Source organism: Danio rerio, chromosome 5 (assembly GCF_049306965.1).
Source record: "Danio rerio strain Tuebingen ecotype United States chromosome 5, GRCz12tu, whole genome shotgun sequence".
In the NCBI taxonomy this organism is placed as follows: Eukaryota; Metazoa; Chordata; class Actinopteri; order Cypriniformes; family Danionidae; genus Danio; species Danio rerio.
Genome location: NC_133180.1, coordinates 31515061 through 31542728, shown reverse-complemented (window position 1 = coordinate 31542728; position 27668 = coordinate 31515061). Strand labels below are relative to the sequence as shown.

The 27668-nt window shown below is 37.0% G+C and overlaps 2 protein-coding genes across 7 annotated transcripts in view; one reads left to right on the top strand and one right to left on the bottom strand.

Moving 5' to 3' along the window:
- The window catches only part of ube2g1a (ubiquitin-conjugating enzyme E2G 1a (UBC7 homolog, yeast)), a 215238-nt gene that overhangs the window by 70532 nt on the left and 117038 nt on the right, over window positions 1–27668 (bottom strand). The window lies entirely within an intron of this gene.
- The window catches only part of spns2 (SPNS lysolipid transporter 2, sphingosine-1-phosphate), a 117450-nt gene continuing 90550 nt past the window's right edge, over window positions 769–27668 (top strand). The window contains exon 1 of one of the 2 annotated variants that reach the window (NM_001114455.1): window positions 769–1172. In NM_001114455.1, coding sequence (NP_001107927.1) covers window positions 944–1172 — 229 coding nt within the window. In that variant the 5' untranslated portion in view covers window positions 769–943. 2 annotated transcript variants of the gene reach the window in all.

Below are 27668 nucleotides of genomic sequence, written 5' to 3'. Positions count from 1 at the left end.
GTCTTTTACACAACAATCGTTGTATGCATGATAGAAATTCGCAATTTAGTAACAAAATAACCATGTAGCCTATTGTTTGATGATGACACAACCGGTAGTCCGCGAGCGACGTCATGTTGCCATGGTTACATTCCTTAGGCGGACAACATTCCTCTATTTGGCGACAGGTGAAATGTAGCCTAAGTTTTTACTACAATAGATCAGTGCTTTTATTATTTTTTTCGCTTGTATGTATATCTTAACTGTTTAATAAACTTTTTTATAGGCTACATCCATTCCGGTGACAAAGTCCCCATACTATATGCTATTTTAAAGCTTATCCCTAACGTTACCTCAATAAACTATTAACCCCTGTTTACATTCTCATCATTAGCCTATATTTGTTTCTGTGCCAGAGTGTTTTGGGGAAAACTTCTCTTTGCGTTTTCATTTGGGTTTTATTTTAAGACATTTTCTTAGTTTTGAGCTATTAGAGTGAGTCATTTCAGAATGCTGTTTTTGAGGTGTTTCCTCTCTCGCGCATTCATTTCATTGACACCTTTCCACACGTCATTTCTCTTGACGAATCCATTACAGTACAAACAAAATACAAAACAATGAAACTTCGCACGAGCTAACAATTTCGGTGACATTCTTCTCTTCTCATGATCATTCCGCGCACACACTCCTAGACTCGCAGAATTGAATGGGCGTGGCTTGGAGAGCACGCCTCCCTCCACTACACTCCACAGAGGAGCGCAGACCGAGCGCTCAATGCTGTCAATGTACAGACATGAACCGAGCTCAGCGAGCAATAATCAAATCAAAGCTTTTTATTCTCCGCGATTAACACTTAGTTTTTTCCGTTTTCCGCTAATAGGTTCAACACAATTTTTCCACCTTAACCGTCGTTTTGGAAAACAAAATCGTTCAATCGTTTGCGCTGGATCTTTCTTGCCAGAAGATGTGTGTGGAGAGCGATGGATGTGAAATCGAGGGGTGCAGCAGTTCGGATGAGGTGCACACGCTGTCTGGAAGCATGAGTCCGGCTCTTAAATCCAGAGATCTGCATCACTGCAGACCTGGGCAGAAATTCCATGCCGCATTACTCCGATGCCGGACTCCGCTTGTAGCCGCCGGGATTCTGAGTTTTGGAAATGTGCTCAATTACATGGACAGATACACCGTAGCAGGTAAGACGAGCATTATTTTGGTGTAAAAGCCGGTCGTTTTACTAACCGGCTTATGATAGCAGAACAGCGCAAGTCATCATTTGTATTGTTTAATGTTTCACTCGGGCAACAAAGTTTCATTTTGACCAGGAAAACACAAACATTTTAAACATTAACACAAGTCAAGTGATCATCATGTATATCTCAAAGGCGCACGTGCTGGATTTTATTGAACAAGGTAAAACAGTATGTCTCTCATGCAGCTTAGCCTGTTCCGTGTGATTTAATCAAACCATCCGGATAGTGAGAGGTAACCCCGTTGTGCTAACATGATATTGATTATTGTGAGTGAACTTAGATCAATCAAATCTGACCCTATGCCTCTCAAATATGCCACAATATAAAGGCTGATGACAAGCAGTCCCATTTGCAATTTTATATTATCAGCATTTCTCACGCCAGTTTTTTACGTTTGCTCACAAATCAGCACTAACAATCTGTATTTGTCTTATCAATAGCAAACCTATTCAAAATCATCTATCTAGCGACCAACCGGCTTTTACCAATTCAGACTTTATTTAAATCAGAAGCGCTAATCCAGAAGACATCAAGTTCCAAATAATCTCGAGCAAACTTGTGACTCCGCTTGTATCCAAGGTTTTAGGAACACCTCTCTTATTGGCGGTTTTATAAATAACCCCGGCAGCGCCAGGCGCAAAGATGCCCTTGGAATCAGGAATCAAGTTATTCAGGAATAAAGGGAGAGCGCAGCCGCGGTCGGACATGTTTCCATAGAAACTAGAACGGATTTAATCTACTAGTTTTTTATGTTGTGTCAAACTTAGCGTCTCTCTAAAACTGTGCTTTAATTCGCCTTTTGAATGGCTTCCCAGTGATCTGAGGCGACATGTCTGACATTTGCTCCAGCGCACTCTGAGAGGGGTAATTTTCATGAATAACTAATGAAGAGCGATTAGAGATTTGGAACAAGGCAAGAGTGCGCTATTACCTAGGGATTTCTGAAATGCGGGATTTAGTATAACCGTAAATAGTGGAAACAGCTCTTTTAATCCATTCCCTCTCTGATTTACATGTTATTTGTCATATATGACATTTTCTAGTGTTGTTGTTTAGTTTTTTTTTATTAATAATTGTGGTTTTCGTGTTCCTTTCAGTGTATACTGAGAAATACATGCAACCCTAACCCTACATGCAAGATACTTGATGCGCACTTATTTGGTGCAGATTTAATAACATTAAAACAGCAGTGTTTATCCTATACATATGCATATATATGGGAACTTTTCACTTAAAATACTAATTACCAACAATTATTAAATGGGAAAAAAAGTTGTTTGATGTTATGACGAGCCATAAATGAAATGTACGTTTGCATGGTCTTGTTCCTTCCGCGCTGAACAACGCGTTCCTTCTAGCGCGCGCTTCAGACACTTTTGACAGCAGGGGATGCTTGAATGGCGCGCCGCTGCAGCGTGCAGACTTCTTTGTAATGGCTTATTCAGGAAAGCCCTCCACAACTACAAATGCAGAACCTGCTTTGGCAAAGTCTTTATTTGATCCTTTAATATGTCGATTGTGCGTTAGTTTGCCAGATGGTTGCGTGTTGCATCACTTGCGCGAACAATTAGGAATGTCAGTCAGTGATTAATGGGGTGAAATTTGCGAATACGTTAGAGATGGCAACGATATGCGACATGGCGGTGGTTATAGCGCGTGTGTACAGTCTCAGGTTTGGCAGCATTACATAAGATAGCAGAGCAGAGATAACATTATTAAAAAGATGTGTTTACGTCGGATGTATCTCATCTAATCTCGCCATCTCCAAAATCAATATCGTTTCACTCAAAGCATATCCTGAACAGATAGATTGTCATCCTCTCTCGTGGATAAAAGTTTCAATATAAGCCAAAATCCATCCGTTTTTACTCAAGTGAGTACACACTTTATATGCACTTTAGTTTATTTAAAATGACCATCACGCCATGCAGCTGCATACCGATTGACTTCTTTGCTTATAAATGAGTTACATTTGATTTCATCTGAAAGGAAAATTGAGTAAATAAATATGTGAGATCATGAGGACTGCAAAGAGATTACAGCAAGAACGGTCAGTTCTCAGGAGAAGACTTGAATTTGGGATGTTGCAGCAGCAGACTGCAAGTTATTGAGATTAACAAGCATCTCTAAACCCCGAGATTGCCTGATTGATAAAGCATGATGGAAAGCATGTATGAGACAGTGAAGCTCACTTCATGGGAGGGCAGAGCTGACGCAGCCATCCTGCAGTGGTGGAGACCAGTCTTTAGTATGAGAGAGAGAGAGAGAGAGAGAGAGAGAGAGAGAGAGAGAGAGAATAAGCCACGATTGCTGAGACCTTCTTACCACTGCTGCTTTGTTCTGCAGTCTGACACAGGCACCATTTGAAGGATGTCCAGCAGTGGTACAATTAAAACATAATTCGTCATATGACTTTTCTAGAATGCAAAACAATATATTTCAAAATATCTGCTTATGGTTCATTAGAAAAAAAATTGTGTTGATATTTCTCTTTAAAAAAATGCTTTTCTTCTTTTTTATGGTTTTGTTGATCTTTTTTTAAATATATATATATTAGATTTTTTGTTTCTTTCTGTTGATGGGTGAACTAAAAGATGTTTAGCCATAATTTTAAAAGTAATTCATTACACCATAAATTTTCCGAAATGGAACTTTAAGGAACTCACCCACCTAAATTTTAGTCAAGCAGTCCACTTTAAAAGGAGTTTACTTGCACTCGCTCACTCAAATAAAATACAATTATTTAAACACCAAAAAAGGCGACATGGTGATGTTTAAATAACACCCTCACAGCAAATAGGTTGCTGGTTCGAGCCACGGCTGGGTGGGTCACAATGTGGAGTTTGCATGTTCCCCCATGTTCAAGTGGGTTTTCTCTAAGTGCTCTGGTTTCTCCCACAGTTCAAAAACATGCACTACAGGTGAACTGAATAAGCTAAATTAGCCATAGTGTATGTGTGGGTGTGAATGCAAGAGTGTATGGGTGTTTCCCAAAGCCGGGTTGCGGCTGGTAGGGGATCCGCTGCATAAAACATATGCTGGATAAGTTGGCGCTTCTTTTCGTTGTGGTGCCCCCTATAGCTGCAAACTATATCTTTCTTGGCTTGGCAGGAACGTAGAGTTTTTACTCGTCACAATGTCAGACAATCCGTAAATCAATGCATGTTTATTTTAAATGAAAGCACAAAAATCCAAATGATTCTTACATCCTGCACCTTCTTTAAATCTTTAAATGTGTCCCCTAAAGCATTTAGACACACAAAAGAAACATATATTTTTAGCTGACAGCAGACGGTTATAAAACTGTTTCTCCAATACCTGCGCTAACACTTCACTGCACTTCTCGCGAGAAGGCAATGCAAGCATTAAAGAAACATCACACAAATTATACATAATAAAGAATCAGAAATAATTTTGCCATATATGAATATGAAACATAAATTTGGCAGGAATTATTGACATTAAACTGGCTCTTACAACCCCTGATTAATAAAGGGACTAAGCTAAAAAGGAAATAAATGAAATGCATAAACACCAAACTAGTTTGCATTACATTCACAGTGTTTTAAAATACAATTAATGCAGTCTAAACACTAAAACTGGGTTTATTAAATACCGTTGAAGTGAAAACACCTACTTTTATTAAGAGTCAAACCTATTTACTGTCAGTTCTACTTTTTACAAGCTCTTCAAGGCTGTGGTTGTTTTAGAATCTCAAGTCTCTCATCACTGTTAGCCAAAACCAAATGTAAATTTTCTAAAGAAGAAGGAGAACCCAGTGTGTGTCATTTTGGCCTTGTCAGACTACATTTAATTGATTGATTTTTGCGAAACAGAACAGCAAAGCTCTAATTTTCTGTTCTCTCCACCTAAACAAAACTAGCGGGTGTGTAGATTTTATAGCATAGGACAACCAATCCCTCATTAGAAACCGCAAAGCACAGAACAAAACCATGTCGATGTGTGCTGAATGTTGAGGAAAGGAATCTTGCTCATCACCTGTGTCAAGTCTGGATTGATTGGAAGAATAATGAACAGGTGTGTAAGTGTAATATGGTCACCGTAGGCTTACGTTGTTTATTTTCGGCATTAATGCTAAAACTCGAGTCAGAGTCATATGAATGACTTTTTCCTTGTTTATGTTTAGCCGGAGGTGCATTTCAGCAACGTTGGGACTGATTTCCCCTCCCTATTGTCTCATTATAGTTGTCCACTATCTATATTTGTCTCTTTCAGTCTCCAACACAGCCTCTAGTGGTACAGGGAGATCAGATTGATGGGGCTGAGGTTGTGAACCATTTAGTTTGATTAAATTTGTGGTTTGGCTGTGATGGCTCAGATCCAGGAAGGCTGGCTGGCAACAGTCCCTCCAGCAGACAGGCTGAGCTCAACAACAGATTACGGTTAAGACAGGGATTAAGAAGCGTGGGGAATACCACAGGGACGTACAGACGGAGGCCACTTAACATTATTTGATCCAAGATCCTGCACTGAGCCACTGGCCTGATGCCTGCTCTGATGAAGGCAGTTTGACTGGTAATCTGGATTATGAGGTGCAGCAGATTCTGAAAGGTGCAGTGTCTTTTTGTCCTAAAGGCATCTGAGGTATGAGGATGTTTAATCTCAAGACAAGTGCTTAATTAAGTGTGACGGGTAATCCAGCAGCCCGAGGAGCTCCCTGAGGGAAAATACACACGTCTGCACATTCAGATATACAGGCTTTCCGTTTATTAGAGGAAGTGGAGACTGTATGATTTGCTGCATTGCTCTTCTGCACTTTATGGTCCAGTCTGGCTGGCTCAGCTCTAGTTCTACCTGGACACACTCTCAGACACACACACACACACATACACATTTGCACACTGTCTTTTTTAGTTGTGCCCCTTGTGGTGTAAGTTGAAGGTGTGATAAGGCCTATCTGTAACAGCACAGTGTGCTCTACTTAGGGAGGTCAGCAGCAGTAGCACGTAGCACATAGAGTGATGACACCAGTAAAAGCATTACATCATTGTAAAAAAAAAAGTTGATTTACTCATTGATTTAAGTAAAATATGTTTTGGTTGAAATTGCCAGAGCCCTCTATAATCGTCATCACGTTTCTTCTCACTAGTGACAGCCCTGTTCCAAGAGAAAGCCCTGTACAATTAGCCTGGTTTTAACTTACTGTAGCTTGACCTCAATTGGACATGCTTAAGGAGCATTAGCATAAAAGATGCGATCACAATTACCATTGTTCAACAAACTTTTACACAGAATTTAGTCATTTCAATATTCCAACTTGTCCAGTTATTGGTTTATTTGTGGTTCTTCCTGACAGCTACATTTTACCCTCTCATTTTGTAGACTTTGTAGCCTTCTTAGCTCTTCTGGCTAGGTGGTTAATTCTTCTGAATTGGAAGAGCCCTTACCCTCCTTCTCACATTTGTTGGATAAGAAATGTTCTTTATTTTAAGAAATTAAACAAAACTGGGCACACTCTTCACCGTTCTAGCACTATTTTCATTAAACTTTTGGAACACCTTCGCAAACACGTCCAAACTCTTCAGCTTGACCCTGCTTCTTCTGATTGAGTCATTACCCCCTACTCCCAGCTTGGCACTGGATACTAGTTCTGGCCAGCACATTGCAGACCTGTAGTTTCTGTATGTAAGATTACAATAGTGATTATTATCATTATTATTTATTTATTTTATTTATATGTTTTTGTTTTGTTTGTTTTTTTTGCTCAGAACACTCCTCAGTGTATTTGCTTATTGTTACATGTTTATATTGACCGTTTTGTATTTTTTTGTAATGTGTTTTACAATGTATATATAAAACATTAAAAAAAAAGAATTTAGTCAATTCAAAATCCTGACTGGGACTTTTGCACGAAGGCAGAAAATCTCTCAGCACAATTTTTGCAGGGTGTTCCAGTGCTAAGCTAGTTAATTTAGCTAATATATTAGTTACCAAGTGTACTATATTGGCAACTAGTCATTTGTGACTGGTTATATTAACTTAACATCTGAACAATGGTGTTCTCAGACTAGCTAGCCTTGTCTTGACTAAGATGATATGCTAAAGTTAGCCATTATGATGGCCGCCTAGTGAACATTATGCTAATGGGGTATATCCACACAGACTTTTAATTTCAGTCAGCCAGCCTCATTGCTTCCAGTGAACTATCTTTTCATTTTAAATGGACTCATTTAAGGTCTGATTTCTTTAAACATGAGTGATCTTCATTGATAAATATGTGATATGAAGTGGGTCTCTGACCAGACAAGAAGCTCTGCATTACGTTCCATTTCCCCCTGTCAAGTCTTTAAAGTATGACAGTTTATTTTATCCCGGTGTTTTCAATGTTTCTGAGCTCGCCTGCTGATCCTGATGACGCTAGCTGTAACATTCTATTTCATCTTGTTTTAAGCGTGAACAACTAAAGGAATGCCTAAGTCTATTTAACTGAACGTATTGTAATTACATTACAACATCGATGCTGTAAAAGAAAATGAAATTGAAAATAGTCACATTAACCTTTCACCAGAAGTTTATCATTGGGTGAAGAACACCACCTGTGCATATAGCCCATTGAAAGTATTTTTGTCTAATGTTTTCCATTGGATTGACATTGCTAGCTGAAAACTCTAATTTCCATTGACAGGGAATGTACTTTTTTGATGTTTAAACTCTAAGCTTAGCCTAAGATAATTACTTCTGTAAATGTGTTGTAACACATTGACACCAGAATGTTGGCTATACAAACAAAGCAAAAGCATACATTAGTATACAGTATGTAGGTTAATAATGTATACCAAAGTGGTGCATTTGTAATATGCCTACAACAAATTGGCTGTATATTGAAATTAGCTGTATGGTTGGCTCAGTCGCTTTAGGCTTGGCTGTCGCCTCTCTCCCCTTCTCTCGCTTGTTTTACTACGCTCATATTAAAGGACTCTCAACAAAAGAAAAACATGAAAGTAATGGAAAAACTCTCAGTAATTGAGTTTATAAGCTTGTCTCACTCTTCTGAGACCCTCATGCAGAACAAATGTCTTCCATTTCTTCCAAAGTTGATTCCCATATGCTGTGTAATTGTAGAAGCAGCTATAGAGCTCTCTCAAACCTGAAATATAAATCCATTAAAGTAAATTCATTAAAAGACCATTACAAGTTGGAGTGTATTGATGAAGGCACAAAGTATTTAATATCCTCTATAAACCATGCAGTACAATATTACATTAGAGTTTGAGAAAAGACTGCTGTACTTAAATGTTTACTATTACTGGAATACATATTGACCTGATATTAAAGCGAAATCCTAATAACGTTTTTAGATGTTAGTATCAATGTTTAGTATTAAGGATGTACTATTTCAATATGGCAAAAGCATCGTTCCTTGGACAGTTCCTGCTTGGTGATTCAGTCATAACTAATGTCGACACAAAAAATGCATTAATATGTGGAGCTTGCTGGATTCTTAGAAGCTATGGAAAATAAAAACCTAAAACAGGAAATACATTAGGACCATTATTATTGTTTACATCCCTCAAAATGTTTTATAAGCCAGTGTGCTCAAAAACAGTGACAATATTTGCATTTAGAAGATATAAACATCTAAAACTTGCAGTGAGTCTCTTCCACTTTAATCAGTGGTCAACAAACTTGTTCCTGGAGGGCCGATGTCCTGCAGATTTTAGCTCCAACCCTAATCAAACACACCTGAACAAGCTAATCAAGGTCTTACTAGGTATACTTGAAACATTCAGGCAGGTGTGTTGAAGCAAGTTGGAGCTAAAACCTGCAGGGACACCGGCCCTCCAGGACCGAGATTGGTGACCCATGACTTAAATGGATCAACTATTGTTTTTGATGTCAATAAAATCAATCAAATGTTCTCCAGTATTTGACATGCCCCGCCCCCTTCAAGATGCTTTTTATTTACTTTTCATGTGGTGTTCTTAAGCTCAAGCACTCTCTGGCAGAGTTGTGGTAACAATGAAAAGCTATTAGTTGTTTTGTTTTTAATAAAAAAAGGAAGAGCTACTGTATGTCCCACCCTCACTTCATGTTTAATTTGAACCAAAAATGCACATTTCAAAGCACTTCATGTGTTTTTTTTTTAAAGTTCTCTCATATTAGGAGCTCATCTTGGAAGGCATGTGAGTGTTTTTTGTGAGGAACAAGACAGTACTTCTTCCTCTTTCCTTGCTCTTTATGTGACAGCCACTATTTCCCTAAAGACAGCTTGGCTTTTTAAGCCTGACCCTCAAAGTTATTCAAGAAAGGTAGCAAAAAAAAAAAAGAAGCTTCCTGTATTGTTTATTTTCGTTCATCTTCCTCAACTGTATCCTTATAAAGAGCACACAACCATGACCATATATCTGACCTCAACAATAAGGTCAGCATATAAATATATAACCACTAGTGTTGCTCAGCAGGACAAATTCTCATCTCGCTTGAGAGCGGCTGTATTGGGGCCGATGACTCTCAAAATAAACCCTGACACAATCAAGTCCACTAACAGCCTCTGAGAACCGGGATGCGATTTACCCGGTTTATTTTCTTAACGGGCTTGTCTTTCATTTGGCCCATGTGATGTTCATTTAATGTAGCGTGGACGATCCAAACAAGCCGCAGCATTTGTTATGTTTCTCCACCAGGCGACGGCTGATGTGCTTGTTTGAATGGCACTGACCCTGTTAATATAATTGGTGGCCCGCTTTTAGCTCCTTGCGTGTCCAAACAGATGCACAGTATGTGTGGGTGTTAGTCTGTTTAAAAGAGGGATTCACTGTAGTTCTCGGCTTCGACATGTGTCTTTTTGATGGAGTGTGTCTAAGGGATTAAGGGTGGAGGGTTTGACAGACAGCTGTAGGAGAGGGTGAACGGGTGCCTGAAGGCCGAGCGCACCTGTGAGACTGGATGTCTCGGGTTTGTCGCTGTGCGTTAGATCAGGACTGTTCAGAAATATATGAAATGAAGTGTGAGAGACGTCCTCAGGCCTGACCTCTGACCCCATGAAGACTACAACTGGCCAAACAAGGAGAGAATATACATTTGTACTTATTCATTTGACTAGCAGGAGATTATATAGAGTGCTTTTTTAATTTTAGAGCCTTAATAAGTTTAATTTGTACACTGCAAAAAATGCAGGGTTCCACACAATTCATTCATGTTGTCTCAACACAAATCAATTAAGTTAACTTAACACTTTTAACAAATATATGTGGATTGAACATAAAAAAGTTGTCTCAATGAAATATCAAGAATTGTGTTGTTTTAGCTCATTTTAATTAAGTAGTTTGAACAAGTAAAAATATATATATTTGTTTTGAGTGAAATAATGCAAAAGTACAATCCTAAAACATGCAGAAATGTTCAGAAATTCATTCTGAATTAGATTGATTCTGAATTGATCTAGTCTGAATAGTGTGAATTTGTATAACCAAATTGTATTTATTCATAAAAATAAGCTACTTGTTTGGCAAAATGCATGTGCTTCTGTGAAATAAAATAACTAAAAACAACTTTGAAATTGTGTTGTATATATCATATTTCAATTTGTATCTAAATTTAAGCCATGTTTTATCAAATTATAGGCTTGTTTAAACTATTCCCCCAAAATAAAGACATTTACACTACTGTTCAAAAGAAAGATTTACAAAAAAAGTAATAACACTAACATTAAAAAATGACAGTAATGTTTTATTTTTTTAACTAAATTGATAATCATCATAAATGTTTGAGCATTAAATTAAAATGATTTCTAAAGATTCACAAAACTCCGAAAACTACAATAATGATGAGCTTTGGGATCAGATATACAATGCATTTTGCAGATGTATTAAATAGAAAATAGCCATTTTAAATTATAATAATCACAATTACCTTTTGCAGCTTTTTGATCACATAAATTTAGCCTTCATATGAAAAAAAAAAAACATTTTTAAGAACAACATGGTAATTTACAGATAACAATTTTTTTTTTTTTTTACTCTAGCATATTTTACTCATTTTCTATTAATGTGAGGAATTTTACCATAAAAAATAAGGACAAACCCAGTAATCCTGATCCAGCGTTTCCGGATGCAACATATCAGTGGCTAAATCATTGTGAAAGCATCGCAAATCCTCACATGTGCTACAGCGTAATTTGATTTGAGTAGTTGTTCTAGTTATGAGGCTGGATAGTGTTCGTGAACTAGGCGGATGATCTGTTCTGTTCATACACAAGCTTTGCTGTGTAAATGTTGACTAAATAAAATCTAAAGAAGGGTCAGTAGGGTAAACTAATCTACTGAAGTTCAGCTTTGACCTTTCAATAAGCCCTCGGAAGCGCTACACATTGCCAGAACAAATATTTAAACTGGAATTTACTGCATGTCTGTATTTGCAGAGACTTATTATGAAGAAAATATGTCCTCTATTCAATAGTAATTGAGTAAATAATCACCTATACCACTATGTAACATGTTATTTCTGAGATTTTTAGCCTTAGCGTGATTGTGTATCACTATAGAGTGTAGGTGTCTGTTGGTAGAAATAGACTTAAGCCTTTGTGTTTTAATAAAGGGGTAAACAGACAGGCTTTCTGAAGAATCGTCGCATAAATCTAGTGTTTGCTTGCTAGTAGTCTGTATTTGCAGAAAGGCTCCAAAACTTGAAATTATAAACATCCACTTTATGTATTCTAGTGTCATTGTATGTCTTCTATTTATACTAGAGAGCATAGAGTTGTTTTTGTCACCCCAGTGCATTACAGGTCAGAAACACTTTCACCTCATTGGGAAATCTGGCTGTGTTGTTTCAGTGTATGTGATGTGTAGATGGCCAGAGTCTAGAGAAACTGTCTTTAAAACAGTCACACATCCGTGTCCTATCTTGTGCAAATATAGATTCCAGTGATTTTTTAACCAGACCCATTCATTTCTTAGTGCCATTCACTCGGCAGTCCTAAAAATAACCCCTTGCATGCTATGGAGACAAGTGGGCCTTTATGTATGCCATACTGGAGCACTGCTGGCCTGGTTAGACTACTGTTTAAAAGTCAGTACAAATTATGTTTGAAGGAAAGTATTGGAAAAGTCAATACTACACAAAACAAAACAATACTAGTACTTTTATTCAGCAAGATTAATTAAATTTATCAAAAGTGACATATTCAGAGATCCAAAAAATTCTATTTAAATTTTTTTTACTCTTTTGCACTTCCTTTTAATAAAAACAAATATTCTGAAAAAAATGTCATGGTTTGAACAAAAATATTAAGCAACCCAGCTATTTTAAAACATTGATGATAATAATAATAATAATAATAATAATAATAATAATAATAATAATAATAAATAGACTGGAGAAAATGGAAAACAAACTATTATCATAACTTAGAAATATTTTACATGTTATATTAAATTTAAATAATTTTTCACTACTGTATATAGTTACCTTTACTGTGTTTTTGAGACTTCTTTTTTTACCATTTATACTTTTTATAAATCCAAAACTGTTAGATTTTAATGCATATTAGATATACAAACACTCTAAATAGAGATAAAGTCCATTTAAGCCTGAGAAACATTAACCATTTTTATCCAAAGCGGTTCATCGTTAATATAGATAATATATAATACAGCACTAGAGCAAGATAACAGACAATACAGCAAGCAATAGTTTGCATTTGACTGTTTGCTTTTGGGCACAGTCCATTATTTGCAGTATGTCAAAAGGCTTTAGTTTCCTTTAAGTATTAATTTGCCATTCTTAGCATGTTAGCTACAATAGTTTGAGTTATTTGGCCACACCAGAACATAATAATTACCCAGAACTAACGCCTAAAATACCTGTGTGTGTGTGTGTGTGAGGTGTGTGTCTCCACCTCAGTGCTGAGGAATGTCGAACTGAATTCCAGTGATGCCGTTGTTTTGTTTTCCCACAGTTACTTCACCTCACATCTACTATAGTTACCACTCATCAGCCCTCACATCAGAAAGGTGCTTATCAATATAATATCAATACTAAACATCCAAATTTATAGTTCCTGTAAAAATATAAGAACATTGTTTTTTATTTATATATTAGGATCAGTATAGGCTGCATCTGAAATCACATACTTTTATACTATATAGTAGGCTAAAAACAGTATGCAAGCCATGTCCAGATACATAGAATTAGAAAAACAGTGAGGGAGAAGTACCCGGATGACCTACTACTTCCGGCAAGATTCTGAAATGTGCATTCGATAGACGCTATGCTGTCCCATGATGCACCGCGAGAGAATTCATGAATGAGAGTGAGTCTTAAAGATATTGATAAGCTATTCAGCTCCAAAACATTGACAAAATTGGTATTTAAAAGATACAGACATCCAAATTTTGTTGTTTGTCACTTCTACCTAAATAGATCAATAATTTTTTGATGTCATCTCATACTTCCGTTTCTTATCAAATCTTTTGACCAATTAAATGCTCTATATTATCTGACATGCCCGCCCCCTTCAAGATACTTCTGATTTGCTTTTCATTTGATGCAATTGAACTCACCTACTCTCACTTGCATAGCTATAATAAAAACAAAACTATTGGCTGTTTTTAAAAAAGGGGAGGAGCTAATGTATGTCTTCATGTTTCGGTTGAAATCACATCAAACATCGAACATTTCAAAGCACTCCACAAGACCTTTAAACCACCAAGCATGCTTATTTATGGCATACTTAATCGATCCTCTTAAGTTTCTGAGGTGGGACATTTTGTTGGGCCTGCAGGATAAAATACAAATCTAAGACATTCTGTCTCCCGAAAGTGTCTTGCAGTGTTCTGCATTAAACTAGACCAGGAAGAAATGAGATCTATCTCTAATTCATGAAGGAGAAAGTGAGATGGATTACTGTGCTCGGGTGTCTCAGCTGTTCTCAATGAGAGTGGATGAAAATAGTGCTTTGCATAGCAAGGAACAGGAACAGATAAAAAATGATCAGGAGCTCTGTGTGTGATTGTGTGGGTGTGTGTATTGGCTGGGTAGAATAGAGGTTTCTGGGGCTACAGTCTAATAAATAGGCTTGAACACATGCCACATGTGGTTCTCTTGTAGATATTGATTTCAAGCAACCAAGTTCTGGTGCTTTCTGTGTGTTTATTATAGTCTTGTGTAACATTCCGGATCGAAATTGCAATGGCATTTCTGTAAGGCACTAGAAATGCTACACGTCTGTGCACATACTATTCTGTAGTCCACCGTAGCGGTTTTGTTGTCAAGCACTGGTGCATGCCTATAGACCAGGAGTGTCAAACTCATTTTTACTACATGAGGGTCACTTCAGTATTATGACTGCCTTAAATGGGATATGTCCTGAACATATAATTAAATAATTTTCTCTCCATTCATTATACCCTACAGCTTTTCTCAATTGATTTGGCCCACTTCTCAATTGAAATGTTTATTTTTCAAAACAAAAATTTAGATCTCTGAACAATTAACTTATTGTTCACTTCAGAGTGGCATTTCTTACTGATTTAAGCAAACTGCAAATGCTTGGCACACGTCACAAAGTAACAACAATTGTCTGTAGTTTAGAAAAAAAAACAAATTGCATATGGCTTGTTGATCAAAACTTATTAGTCAATTCTCATTTAAACTGTCAAACTCTTCACAACTTCTCAATAATTTTTCATCATGTAAGCCATCACACTCAACTGTTTATTCAATTATTAAACATTTGTATGCACGTTTACACTATAAATATATGACATTGACATTAGTTGTAATGTCTGCTAAATTGGTAAATGACCTCTAGTTGCAATACAAATTGCGTTATTTATATATCATGGTACTATATTTATATATATATATATATATATATATATATATATATATATATATATATATATATATATATATTTTATGTGTGTGTGTGTGTGTGTGTGTGTGTGTGTGTGTGTGTGTATTGCCCACAGCACATTTACTACATTCACAATCCTAAACTCCGGTAACATGCTTGTGGAACAGCAATTGGACTGTGTATTGCAAGACCAACAAGAGTGACAGAACATTCAATTCAATTCAATTCAATTCAGTTCAATTCACCCTTATTTGTATAACTCTTTTACAATGTAAAATTGTGTCGAAGCAGCTTCACATAGACGATCATGGTAAATTGAAACAGTGTCCGTTCAGTTTTCAGAGTTCAATGTCCACCAAGAATGTTTTTTCATGGATGACTTTTTGCAGTTTTTTTGTGCATTTGTGGTAACATAAGAATTATGAAATATACAATAGAGTAATTAAACAGACAAAATAGCACTTTGCATGTAATACATTTTTACACGAGTAAATGTACTGTAAAAATTCAAATGTTTACTTATTTTTTTTCTATGTACTATTCTCAACAAATATCAGATTTTTAAAATCTTAATTTTTATAGTTGACTGTCAAGGTGAATAAACAACTAATCATTTTGAGCGTATGGCTCACACGATGACAAATACACTTTATGTTTTGGTGGCCTTGGCCAAATTAGTGACACAATAATTAGGTTTTGAAGCATGAATTAAATATTTTTGGGGAGTAACATTTTGCAGACATTCAATAAAGTTCTGAAAATCCAGCAACATTTTCTGCATTCAGTTTAGAGAATGTTAAGACTGTTTTAAATAATGTGCCAAAACAATTGAGAAAAACTGTAAAATAACAAATAAATACATTAATTAGCATAAATGTCAAATAAATGTTAATTCTAAAAATACTCTTGGTTATTTTAATGTGATTTATTTTATCAGCTTAAGAAGCCCATATTACTCTATTAAATAAATAATGAAAACAAATATTATCAGACGCACTACATTTCTTCAAAATCTGCCACAATTGTGAGGATGGATGGATGGATGGATGGATGGATGGATGGATAGATAGATCTTCTTATCATTCTACTTTAAGAAGTGCAGTGCTGTGCAATATGACATAGACAGGGAATGAAGGTTGCCCTAGGTGTCTCACTATAGGTGTCCACTGGGAGATCAAACAGCAAAGCTCACTCCCGCTGAGTCAAGAGGGATTAATGACAACTTTCCTATCATAGAACATTTTATAGGCATTACTGTCCTCTGTGAGGTTCTGTGGGGTTATGAATGCTCAATCTACTCTGAAATCTCCTACTGACCCTTTGGCATTAAGCTGGATGAAGAATTCTTAGCTGGTAGTCAGGAGTCTTATTACTTTTTTAAAGTATAGCTGGGGTCTGTACAGCATAAATCAGTTGAAAAACCGTAAAACATTTATGTATGTAGTTTTCACTCAGTTGGTCAAAAGATGTTTTTTTTTTCACACACATTTCTCGTATTCCCATCACCCTCAGCTGTCTGAAGCTCCTGGCCACTCACACGGAGCAGTATGGCTACAGTCTAATGTTAAATTGAGCTTGAAAGACCAGCTCTCAACACAGGCTTTTTCAGCCTGAAGTGCGCTGAAATGCCCCATCCAATTTAGCTCTCTTATTCCCCCCTCTTCATCTTTTTGCCTCCAGTTATCATTTACTCGGTCTCATGACACTTCTTGACTCTCTTTGCTGTTTGTTTTCACCCTAGGTTGCTCAACACTGTCAATTAGTAGGTTGAGAATAGCTTGGCTTGCTATGCCGTTTGAAGCTTTATTGACTGAGCTTTTCTCTGTAGATGTTTTCAGGATTGAGTTTGTTGGTATTTAAGTGCCGTCCATTTCTACTTTCAGGTAATTCCTGAACACTTCACAGTTTTATGTGGCTAATTAATGAAAGCAAACTTTGAAATCCAGTAATTAGAATTTTATTTTTATATTAGCATGCAGCTATTAAACTGGTTTAATGCAATTTACCATCTCAACATGTTTGTCAGAGGGATATGAGCTAATTAATGATGCTGCACTATACTGTAGGTTTACATTTTGAATGGGAAACAGCAGTAATTAAGGAAGATAATCAAGCACTTCAGCACTTTTTTATTTCAGGACTAATTATTATTCACAGAATTGGGCACCGGTGATGCCCCCCTGGGTGAGACCCACCCCACTCTTACCCAGCTCTTAAAGAACAAAGAGAAGAAAAGGAGAATAAGCAAAGAGGCACAGTGAGCAAGAAAAGCCAAATTAAATCTCATTACAGGCAAAAAAAAAAGCCCTCCTAATTACAGTAATCTCTTTCTCTGTTATGTTAAAATAAAAAAATAAAAACAAAGCATCAGGATTAGGCTACAAATGAAGCTTGACTAACGCCAATCAGCAAAACGCTAAGCCAGTTAATGGCTCTACGTCATTAGATGGTGTTTAAACTAGCATTTATCCAAAATGTTGGTGATGAGATAACACTGTGGTAACATGACCAATATAAAGAAGATTAAAAAGATAATAATATTATATATCATTAATATAAACATGTATAGTATAATTAAATACTATAAATATGTAGTATTTATATAGTATATGTAGTGTTTAAGTATTCATCCATGTTAAACAGTAGTTTTCTAGTTTAATATTTTCTAAAATGTAAATTATTCCTGCATTTAGTCTCTTTCAACATGCTGCTTTGATGTTTATATGGTGTGGTATAGGATTTAAATCAAACTTTGCTTATCAACACATACATAAAACACATGCATATACTCCAATAAATTACTCGCATGTACACCTAAATTATTGGATGTTCAAAACAACATATATGTAACTTGCATATATAAACCTGACGCATGCATACAACCACATACACACGCACATACATATAAACTCAATCCTTGCATAAACACCCACATTGACACACGCACATACATATAAACTTGCTGCATGTAAACACGCCTATACACACCTGCACATACATATAAACTCGATCTATGCATTTGCACCTATAAACACCCAAATAACCCCCCAAACATACAAAATACAATTCACAAACATATATACAGTTAGTTTTGTATATACATATATGCAAGTGATTTCATTTGTGTATATGCATGAATTCTCAGTGTGAAAGAAAATAATTTCAGTTTAAAAGGAGGTAGTTTAATTTCAGTTCTTTGGGCATAAATGAACAAAATCCATCCATCCATCCATCCACCCACCCACCCACCCATCCACCCATCCATCCATCCATCCATCCATCCATCCATCCATCCATCCATCCATCCATCCATCTATCCATCGTACAAGTGTTCTGCTAACATTACCATTCACAGTTTAAACTGTATTCATTTACTACTGTTCGCATAGTCCTAGCAAGTAGCAAATAAAGTTCAAGGCTGTACCTAAAGCAAAACTGTCTTCTAAAAAAATAAAACAATGCCTCCCTTTGATATGCCTTACCTCAAATCTGTTTTACCGAAAAGTAAGTCAATACCGGAAGGAAAAAACCTCTTGTCAAGTCATTTAAAGGGTCTTTAGCATTCATATCCGAGGGAAAAGAAAAGTAATTGAAGCTTCTGGTTGGCAGTTAACATTAGCATCCAATAGAATGGTATCAAATCAGACTGATAGTAAGGGCAGCCGTAATTGCACTCCAGTGTCTGCCAACAGCTTTTTATCTGGCTAAATGTGATCCACAACAATGCTCGGTGTAGTCAGGAGCTCATTTAAGGAACAGCAGCTCATTTTAAGCCTCTGTGTTAAATATCCAGTATAAAAATTTACAGTCAACATCACTGCCGTTGTTTTACTGTTTTAAAACATCTATACTCAAGTCTCAGTGTATACTAGAAATCCTCTGTTTCTGCAGCAGTGTTTAAGGAGTAAGTACACCATACATTTACTGACCATACGCACTCTGACAGCGATGTTGAGGGGAAAGCAGGCAGCCTAGGGATTTTTTATCTGCGCTCCAGTGCTTTCTGACCACTGCACAGCTATACGTCTGACACATGGGCTCGCACTCCAGAGGATAATTCCTTTATGAATTATTAATACTATATGCTGGTTCTGCATAGCACCTCGGAAGGAGAGAAAAAAAACTTGCTTTCTTTTTTCTTTTTATGTAATATTTAAAAGCAAGCGATGTGGTCTAGACTAGCTGAGTTGCAGTGCAGCTTATTTACACTCTCCAGGCAAGTGTTTCAGTATGCAGAAAATGTATCTGGGGTTACTGGATATATTATCTGTCAATTTGTGATTGCATGTAGATAATTTCTTTTCTTAAGAGACTCATCTTTTTTTTTAGATATCACCTTTTATCAATTGGGGTCTCAAAAGGGTCATGAAATGTCCTTATTCTGTTTTCCGAGTGTGACAGCAAAAAGGTCACTGGTTCGAATCCCAATTGGCCAGTTGGCATTTCTGTGTGGAGTTTGCATGTTCTCCCTGTGTTTGCATGGGTTTCCTCTGGGTGCTCCGGTTTCCCCCACAGTCCAAAGGCATGTGCCGTAGTGTATGTGTGTGTGAATGCGAGAGTGTATGGGTGTTTTCTAGTACTGGTTTGTAGCTGGAAGGGCATCCGCTGTGTAAACATATGCTGGAATAGTTGGCGGTTCATTCCAATATAGTGACTTAGCCGAAGGAAAATAATGAATGAATGTTTTCAGAATTCCACATTTCATGCATGTCTGCATGGGTTTTACTCTCAAAAACATCAAAATCAATAATGAATAAGCTTTTTTCCTACCCTGGTTTTGAGGCCATCTCCGAGAATGAAGAGATTTTCCGGAAGTAAATGCCCACTGCTATGATTGGATGAACTAATATTCAACTCCTCCAGATAAACACGAGGAATGCATCTGTGGCTCCATCTGACCATGAATCTTCCTGAATCAGTGGGTGAAGCTACAGAATCAGGGTTTGGAAGCAGTGTTTAACACAGCTATAATGTCATAGTTAGGCACATTCCAAGATCTGGCGTTTTCTAGGTCGGGTGTCAATAACAGCTGATATTTTAGTAACAATGATGTTTTCAGCTCTGAAACTTGCATTAAATTATTTTAGTACAATGACCTCTTGTATATCAAAAGCGCAAGTAAAAGTCAAGATCCCAATTCATGACCCCTTTAATGTAATCGTATAAATTTGCACAATAAATTAAGATATTGTCTTCCTAAAGAATGAAACAATTTTGCCAAAATACACCAGCAAAGTGCTAGCCAATGCTGTTTGTTTGTTTATTCATTTATCTATATATCTGTCTATTTATCAGAATACAATTTCCTCAAACATGTCTGTTGTCACTGTGTCGAGAATAGGCTGTTTTCTGCACTGCAAAATTGTTCAGCTTCCACAAGAAGACGAACACAACTTCATATAAACTATAACTAAAGCCATAGTTTTGTTTGTTTGTTTGTTTGTTTAGATTACTGTCTAAAAAAGGGCATGGTGGCCAGTACTGGGTTGCGGCTGTAAGGTCATCCACTGGGTAAAACATATGCTGGAATAGTTGGTGGTTCATTCCACTGTGGCGACCTCTGATAAATAACTAAGCCACAGGAAAAAAAGTGCTAAAAAGCCTCTGGAGATTTAATACAAATCTTCCTTCAGCTTAGTCCCTTATTTATCAGGGGTCGCCACAGCGAAATGAACTATTCCAGGATATATTTTACGTAGCGGATGCCCTTCCAACTGCTACCCAGAACTGTGAAAATAAAATACAATTATGGTAGCATTTCTTTCTTAATAAAAAGAAGGGTCTTAGAGAAACTTAAACACACAATCTTAGACGCTGCAAGAAAAAAGGTGATGCTGCAGTGTTGTTTTTGACCTCAGATAGATGTAAACCTATTGTATGAGACCTACAAAACAGAATCAGGAGCCTTTAAAATGCCACTTTAAAACTGTCTCAGATCAGTAGTGCAGTGTACAGCGGGACACACTGACAAGCAGCTCTGGCAGCCTGCCCGAGGGTGAGGCAGTAATGAGGAACTACTGGTATAAAATGGTGAGGGAATTCCAAAACACCCACACCCGCAAACGCCCGCTCAAACACACCCCCCGCTCCACTGACATCTGCATTGTGTTTATACGGGCCGTGTGGTGGTTAAAAGGCTGAGTGGAAAAAGCATCCATTGCCTTGCGGGATGTCAATGGACTCGGCGGTCAGGAACAGACAGGCATACTTGTGGTCAGCTCTTACTCTGCTTCTACATTCTCTGCTTAGTGGAAGATGGCAGACATTTTGCAGGGAAACATGGGAACGTTCTTTTTTCTCGCTTTCGCACATGTGCGAGCTGAGGTGTTGTTACATCGATTCCTGTGACACTTTAAGAAGGATCACCCCTGGCTGATGAGAGAAGCAGAGAAGGGGATGGGAAAGGAGGAAAAGAAAAATAGGAGGAAGGGAGCTTCAGGATGTGTCGGCAGCAGTGCAGTGTACCAGTGGTTTGGTAGAATGAAAAGAATGAGGGAGAGAACTTCATAACAGAGCAGAGAGGAAACATTCCCTTACCGCAAAAGAGTAGCATTACACAGGATATGGAAATGTACGTTTGTGCTGCAGTTTGACCTACCACACACTCGCAGAAGGGTAAATCTGAAACAGTTGTGCCACAATACTGCAGTGCAAAACCCTGCATTTTATTTCCTACAATCCAGTTTAATCATGTGCAGATTATATATATATATATATATATATATATATATATATATATATATATATATATATATATATATATATATATACATACACACACACACACACACACACACACACACACATATATATATATATATATATATATATATATAAGCAATATCATACGAGTAGCATTGCCATATGGCTGTATATCGGCACTGGTGGGAGGCGTGCGTATATATATACATATATATATATATATATGTGTGTGTGTGTGTGTGTGTGTGTATATATATATATATATACATACATACATACATACATACATACATACATACATACAGTATATATATATATATATATATATATATATATATATATATATATATATATATATATATATATATATATATATATATATATATATATATATATATATAAACATATACTCATTTTTAAGCTGTAAAAGTAAATCTGCAAATTCTTTTGTGCATACATTTATTTATACACTGAGGAGCATCAAAAGTTTCTATTTACAATCTGTTTTATAACACAGCCAATCACAGACCTGATGCGGGGGAAAATCAGAGGGGTTTAAGTTAGTCCGAAAGCTAGAGTTTGTGTTCAGTGCCAGGTTCTGAATGCCTGTGAATCTTCTTATTCACAAAGTGTGGAGTTTCAATGATTAACACCAAACTTGAGAGATTGTGATGAATGACAGCTTTTTAATGAATACCAAGGGAGCATGCTTTGCCTATATGTAATCTATCATAAAAGATTTGTTGTTGTTTTTTATGCCACTAAGATGATCAATGGCCATGCACAAGCTGTCATATTATTATGGGATTCACTCGCAAAATTTCAATCACTGACATTTAATGAGAACTATAGCCAAGGACAGGATAAAAATATAATATGTCAGAATAAATAGGCTAGCCCACCCTCACTAATTTTTAGAAGAACCCTCAGTGATTTCATTCTGGATCCGAGCCTGACACACATGCCAAGAGTGCTATCAGAGGATCTTATTAATTCTAAACAGTTGCCACTTCTGTATATTGTGCTGCAGTGCAAATATTTTATTATGAGCAATTTAGCTTAGCTAGGTGCTACATTAACATTGCACTACTAAACATTACAAATGTTGAGTTTTTAGTTTTATTTTCAGCACACACACTTCATAAAGCATGTTAAATAACTATATTTTAGATTTTATTTTATTTACAAAACAATGTTATTTGTCTGCTGCAACTAATATTCAGCAAAATATTTAATAAAAAAAACATTATAAAATAGATTTAAATTGACAGTGGCAGAAATAAATAATTCAATAGCATTGATGAGAACATGCAAATTATTTAATATTTTTTATTGAAATAAGAGCTGAAAAAACAGCCACAGCATAAACAAACGGCACTTGGTAACTACACCATAAAACGGCCTTGTGCACTAACCATTACGCAATCCAGTTTAATAGATGTGAAATGCACTGAAAAGATCTGTTTACCGTCTGTCAGGCTTTCCAGCTCAAATATGTTTCTTTTGTAAATGTTATGCTAAATTAAATGCATAAAACACATTTAACTGCCTACATTATATGACTTATAGCACAGATTATACATTTTATCAGTTCATGCATTCCCTCAAACCCATAACCCCAGTGTGTCACTATTTCAGCTACAGCAATAACAGTATATCTTGGAGTTTGTGCATTTTTTACTAAAGCTCTCTGTGTGTCTGGTACAGTTTCCTCCGCACTAAACTAAATGTTATTTAATTTATCCACTATAATAAATGCTGGGTTGTTCCATCTCAGTCTTGGAATAAATATTGAGAAACCCAACCATTAGGTTTAAAAGTGAAAGTAATTATTTTATAAAATATACTTATTTGCCTTCATTTGATAGGACAGTGTGATGAAAGGAAGAGAAGTATGATGCTGTGTTCACACCAGACACGGTGTGCACAGATAAATTACGATATTCACTCATAAAAAGACGCGTGAACATTTTGAGTTTACTCGCTTTATTCGCGCGTCAAATTCTTTTCACAACAGACACAGATTCACGTCATGGACAAGGCTTCTAGCCTCATTAGTAAATGGCTAACATGGATTTTATTGAGAGAATATCTGTTTTTATGTGCCTTAGGAAGACTGAAAAACAGCGTTGACTCATTTGGAGCTGTGTCTGAGTCCAATAGATCCATTCTGAGGTGCACCCAGCTCTGTGAGCTCATAAACTCTTCCAGAAACTGTACCTGGATGATGGAGGCTTTCAGCAGTGCTTCCGACTGAACCGAGCCCAGTTTGATGAACTGTTGTCCAGTGTCGGCAGAAGGATTTCCCCCAGGAAACCAACAACAGGCGCTACGTCATAATGCCCAATGAAGTTCAGATTGTCCAACTTGAAACATTTAAGTGAAACGTGCGATACGAGCGTTAATTTGCATCGCTTCATTCGCGGGAATCTCGTCCTCATTTGCACGTATCATGCCACAGGATGTCTATTTGCGTCTTTGAATTGACTTAACATGTAAATCACTTGCGCTTGACGCTTCATTCGCGTATGGTATGAACGCAGCATGAGAGAGAAAGAGGGGGGATGGGATCGAGAAAGGTCCACAAGCTGGGACTCAAACCTGGGACGCCTGCAGCTCTGTTGCACTATATGCAAGCACAATATCCACTAGGGTTTTCAACGCCAACAACTATCATTTAAATTTAACTGAAAAAATTAACCTACCATTGGGCTTGTCCATACATGACCCAACATTGGGTTACAATAGTCCATCATTTTTTACAGCGTGTACATATCTATAGATCAAGGCCCCATTTCAGATAATCAAATAATGATCAAATAATAGAAAATAATGCTACAACTAAGCATAAAACAAATGTGCTGCAGATCCGAGCACATTGTCTGCATTTAAAACAGCTATTTCAGTCATATGAATTGGAGTGTAGAGTGTGCAAATGAACTGTGCTACAGCAGATGCAGTTCATTCTCAGGAAAAATCCCCCCACAGAGTCGTGAATATCCCACACTTGGCTTTTTTTCTTCCAGTTGTCTTTCCTCTCACCTCTCCTCATCTTCTCAGTTACAGTATATAGGGCGGCCCAGTCTCTGTTGCTATGCCTTTATACTAACCTACTTCTCCCAGCCTTGAAATAGCACCGAGGGTTGCTCAGGTCTATCACGTCTCTTTTGGGGATTGTAAAATGAGGTCTACCCGACCGCTCAATGATCCTCGTTTTCGTTCTCGCTCCCTAGGCGACCAGACAGTCCACTGGGTCTATACAGTGACGTGTCTGCATGCAAAAATAAGAACAGGCTGTAATGTGCCTTAATGCAGTATTACCACCTTATTGAGTTTTTGTGTCTGGATTGTACGAAAAATATTTGCCATTGTCTGAGCATCTGATGAATGAATAGGCGATGTTTGCATTTTAGGATTTGACCGTACTGGAATTTCAGCCGGTGAACCGTTTCCTGTTTGACTGAATGAATAGTGTATACTTATAAACTGTTTCTCACACGCTCAAAAAAGTGTTGACGTTCATACCAGTTCACCTCAAAGTGGGTTGGCATATCAAAACTCAAACCTCTTGTTTTTTATTATAGCATGGATGAGCTCATACTCGCAACACAAGAACTCGCTCAACCCAAACAAGCACTTAAACTCACAGCTTCTTATCTGATCAGATAAATAAGGGTCAATGTATGTCTAAGACAGTATCATGCCGTCTTGTGTAAATCAAATGCAGGAGGGCTGCACCTCCAGCTTCCAGGATCCATTAAACAGCTTCACTCAAATGAACTCCCATGAGATTGGAAAAAGGCACTAGACGCATTAACAGAGCTGATTTGCTCATCTTGACCCTCAAACATGCTATTGGTCAGTACATCGGTCAATATCCAATGGGTCTCTTGGGGACGTCACAATAGTGAAAGCATTATATCATTCATATGCACTGCGTCTTATGCGGTAGCTTCGGTGTTAGCATATCGCCATTTCACTGCACCAATCAGCTGATAAGACCCACAAGAACGGGTCAATGTTTCATTAGCATTCAACATAATGAAACTAGTGTGCTAGGAAACAAAAGAAGCTCTTTTGCACTCCCTAATCTGTTTGCTTTGCAGTTTTACTGTGTGATTTGTAAGCAAACATTTATTTGAGTCTGAATTAAATGGGTTTGGTTTATTTGATTAGTACTAATTCATGACTTTATTAATATTATATGGAATTGCCAAAATGGGCCCTGAGGCTTTGTGCATTAATTATGTGTTAACCAAGGAGTAAATTACAATAAATGACATCATACAACTTCCCTTATCTATTTCTATATATATTATCATTAACAATATAAACATTGTATTTTTGTAAATTGGATGTATGGATGGATAGATGGATTGATTGATAGATTGATTGATTGAAAATCAGGTTTATTCAAGCAAAAGTAGATTTTTAATCTCTTTTAAAATAAAACATTGGTATTGTGAAAAAGTATATAAAAATGTCATTTTTGGTCATTTTATGCAAAAAAAAAGGAACAAAAAAGCAGTAGCAGTGGTCAGCCTGTGCAGTAGGCAGACGCGGATAAAGCGCAAGCATTTGCATGTGAAGTCAAAGCAAAGATGGGATTAGACATCCTTTGGTGCGAATTGGGCGTTTAATGCGTTTGACGCGCTTCAAGGCTAATTTACACTTCTGCGTCAAGCGCACGTGTATGCTACGGCGCGTGCCCGATGAAGCGATTACTTACAAGTGTGGAGTCATGTGAAGAAGCTCCGGATGGAAAGTTTTGTTTTGTGTTTACCTCATGGCTAAAGTTGTTGCACGTCCGCTGCTTTCTGCCTCAAAATTAGCGAGTTTGAGCCACTTGTACATTTAGGAAGCGTTCAGAAAAAACAAAACACCAGCGAAGAAACTCGACACAGAGGAATATAAACACCTCACTGCCAACTAGTGTTTTGGAAGTGTTAATGCAGACCAACAGAAACAGTGCGCAGAAGTATAAATGCACAGCTACGCGCGTTGCATGCGCCGTGGGTTACGCTGGTCACTGGACGCAGAAGTATAAACCAGACTTTAGACTACAAAAGAAAGTGAGCAAACATCTAACAAACGGAGCAATGGAACAGACAGATGGAGAATGGTTCATGGAGGATGGCCACTGGACGTGACATTATTTGTGCTTTACATGTGTGGCTGGTTTTATGATGTGCGCCAATTTGCTAAACTATTTTGTCTAACACTTTCCCTTTAGTTAACATGAGAAAACGCTTCCTTGCCATTGATGAGTTTTACGGCAATCCGTGTTTTAGGTGTATTACAGTTGGGGAATCCCTAACGCATGTCCTGAGTGAGGTGCATGATGTCAAATGTGGAAATGTGGGGAGTGAAATCTTAGATAAAGTAAGATTGTGGATAAAAATAAGAGTTTTACTAACTTTCTTTGGCGTAATGCCTATCCTTTCAGATCTGTTTTAGATCTTGTCTTGACAAAAGACCAAAATAAAGCAGCTTTATTTTTATGATGTGTCAGATTGCACATCTAACATAGTAGGCTACCTAATATGGTAAATAAGATATTAATATGTATATATAACAAAATTGTCCAAATTGTCAAATTTTTGGGGATTACCTCCACAAAATCAGTCATTTTTATCACAAAAAAATCTTGAAAAACTAGGGGGTCTGACATAGAAATGAATTTCTTATTTCTTTACTGTTTGTATTCCAATGTAAAACTTTTTTAAAATTCAATGTAAAAATCAAGTGCAAGCTAATCAAGTTTATTTTAGTTTTTTAGACTTGATATCCTTATCTAGAAAAATGAGTTATCTCTGATAACTCTTGTGTGGAGTTACTCTGTAACAGATTGTGACACTTTGTTGAGTGCCTGTTGTCTCTCCGCGATGTGTTTTGCATGCAACAGTTCAGTCACAACA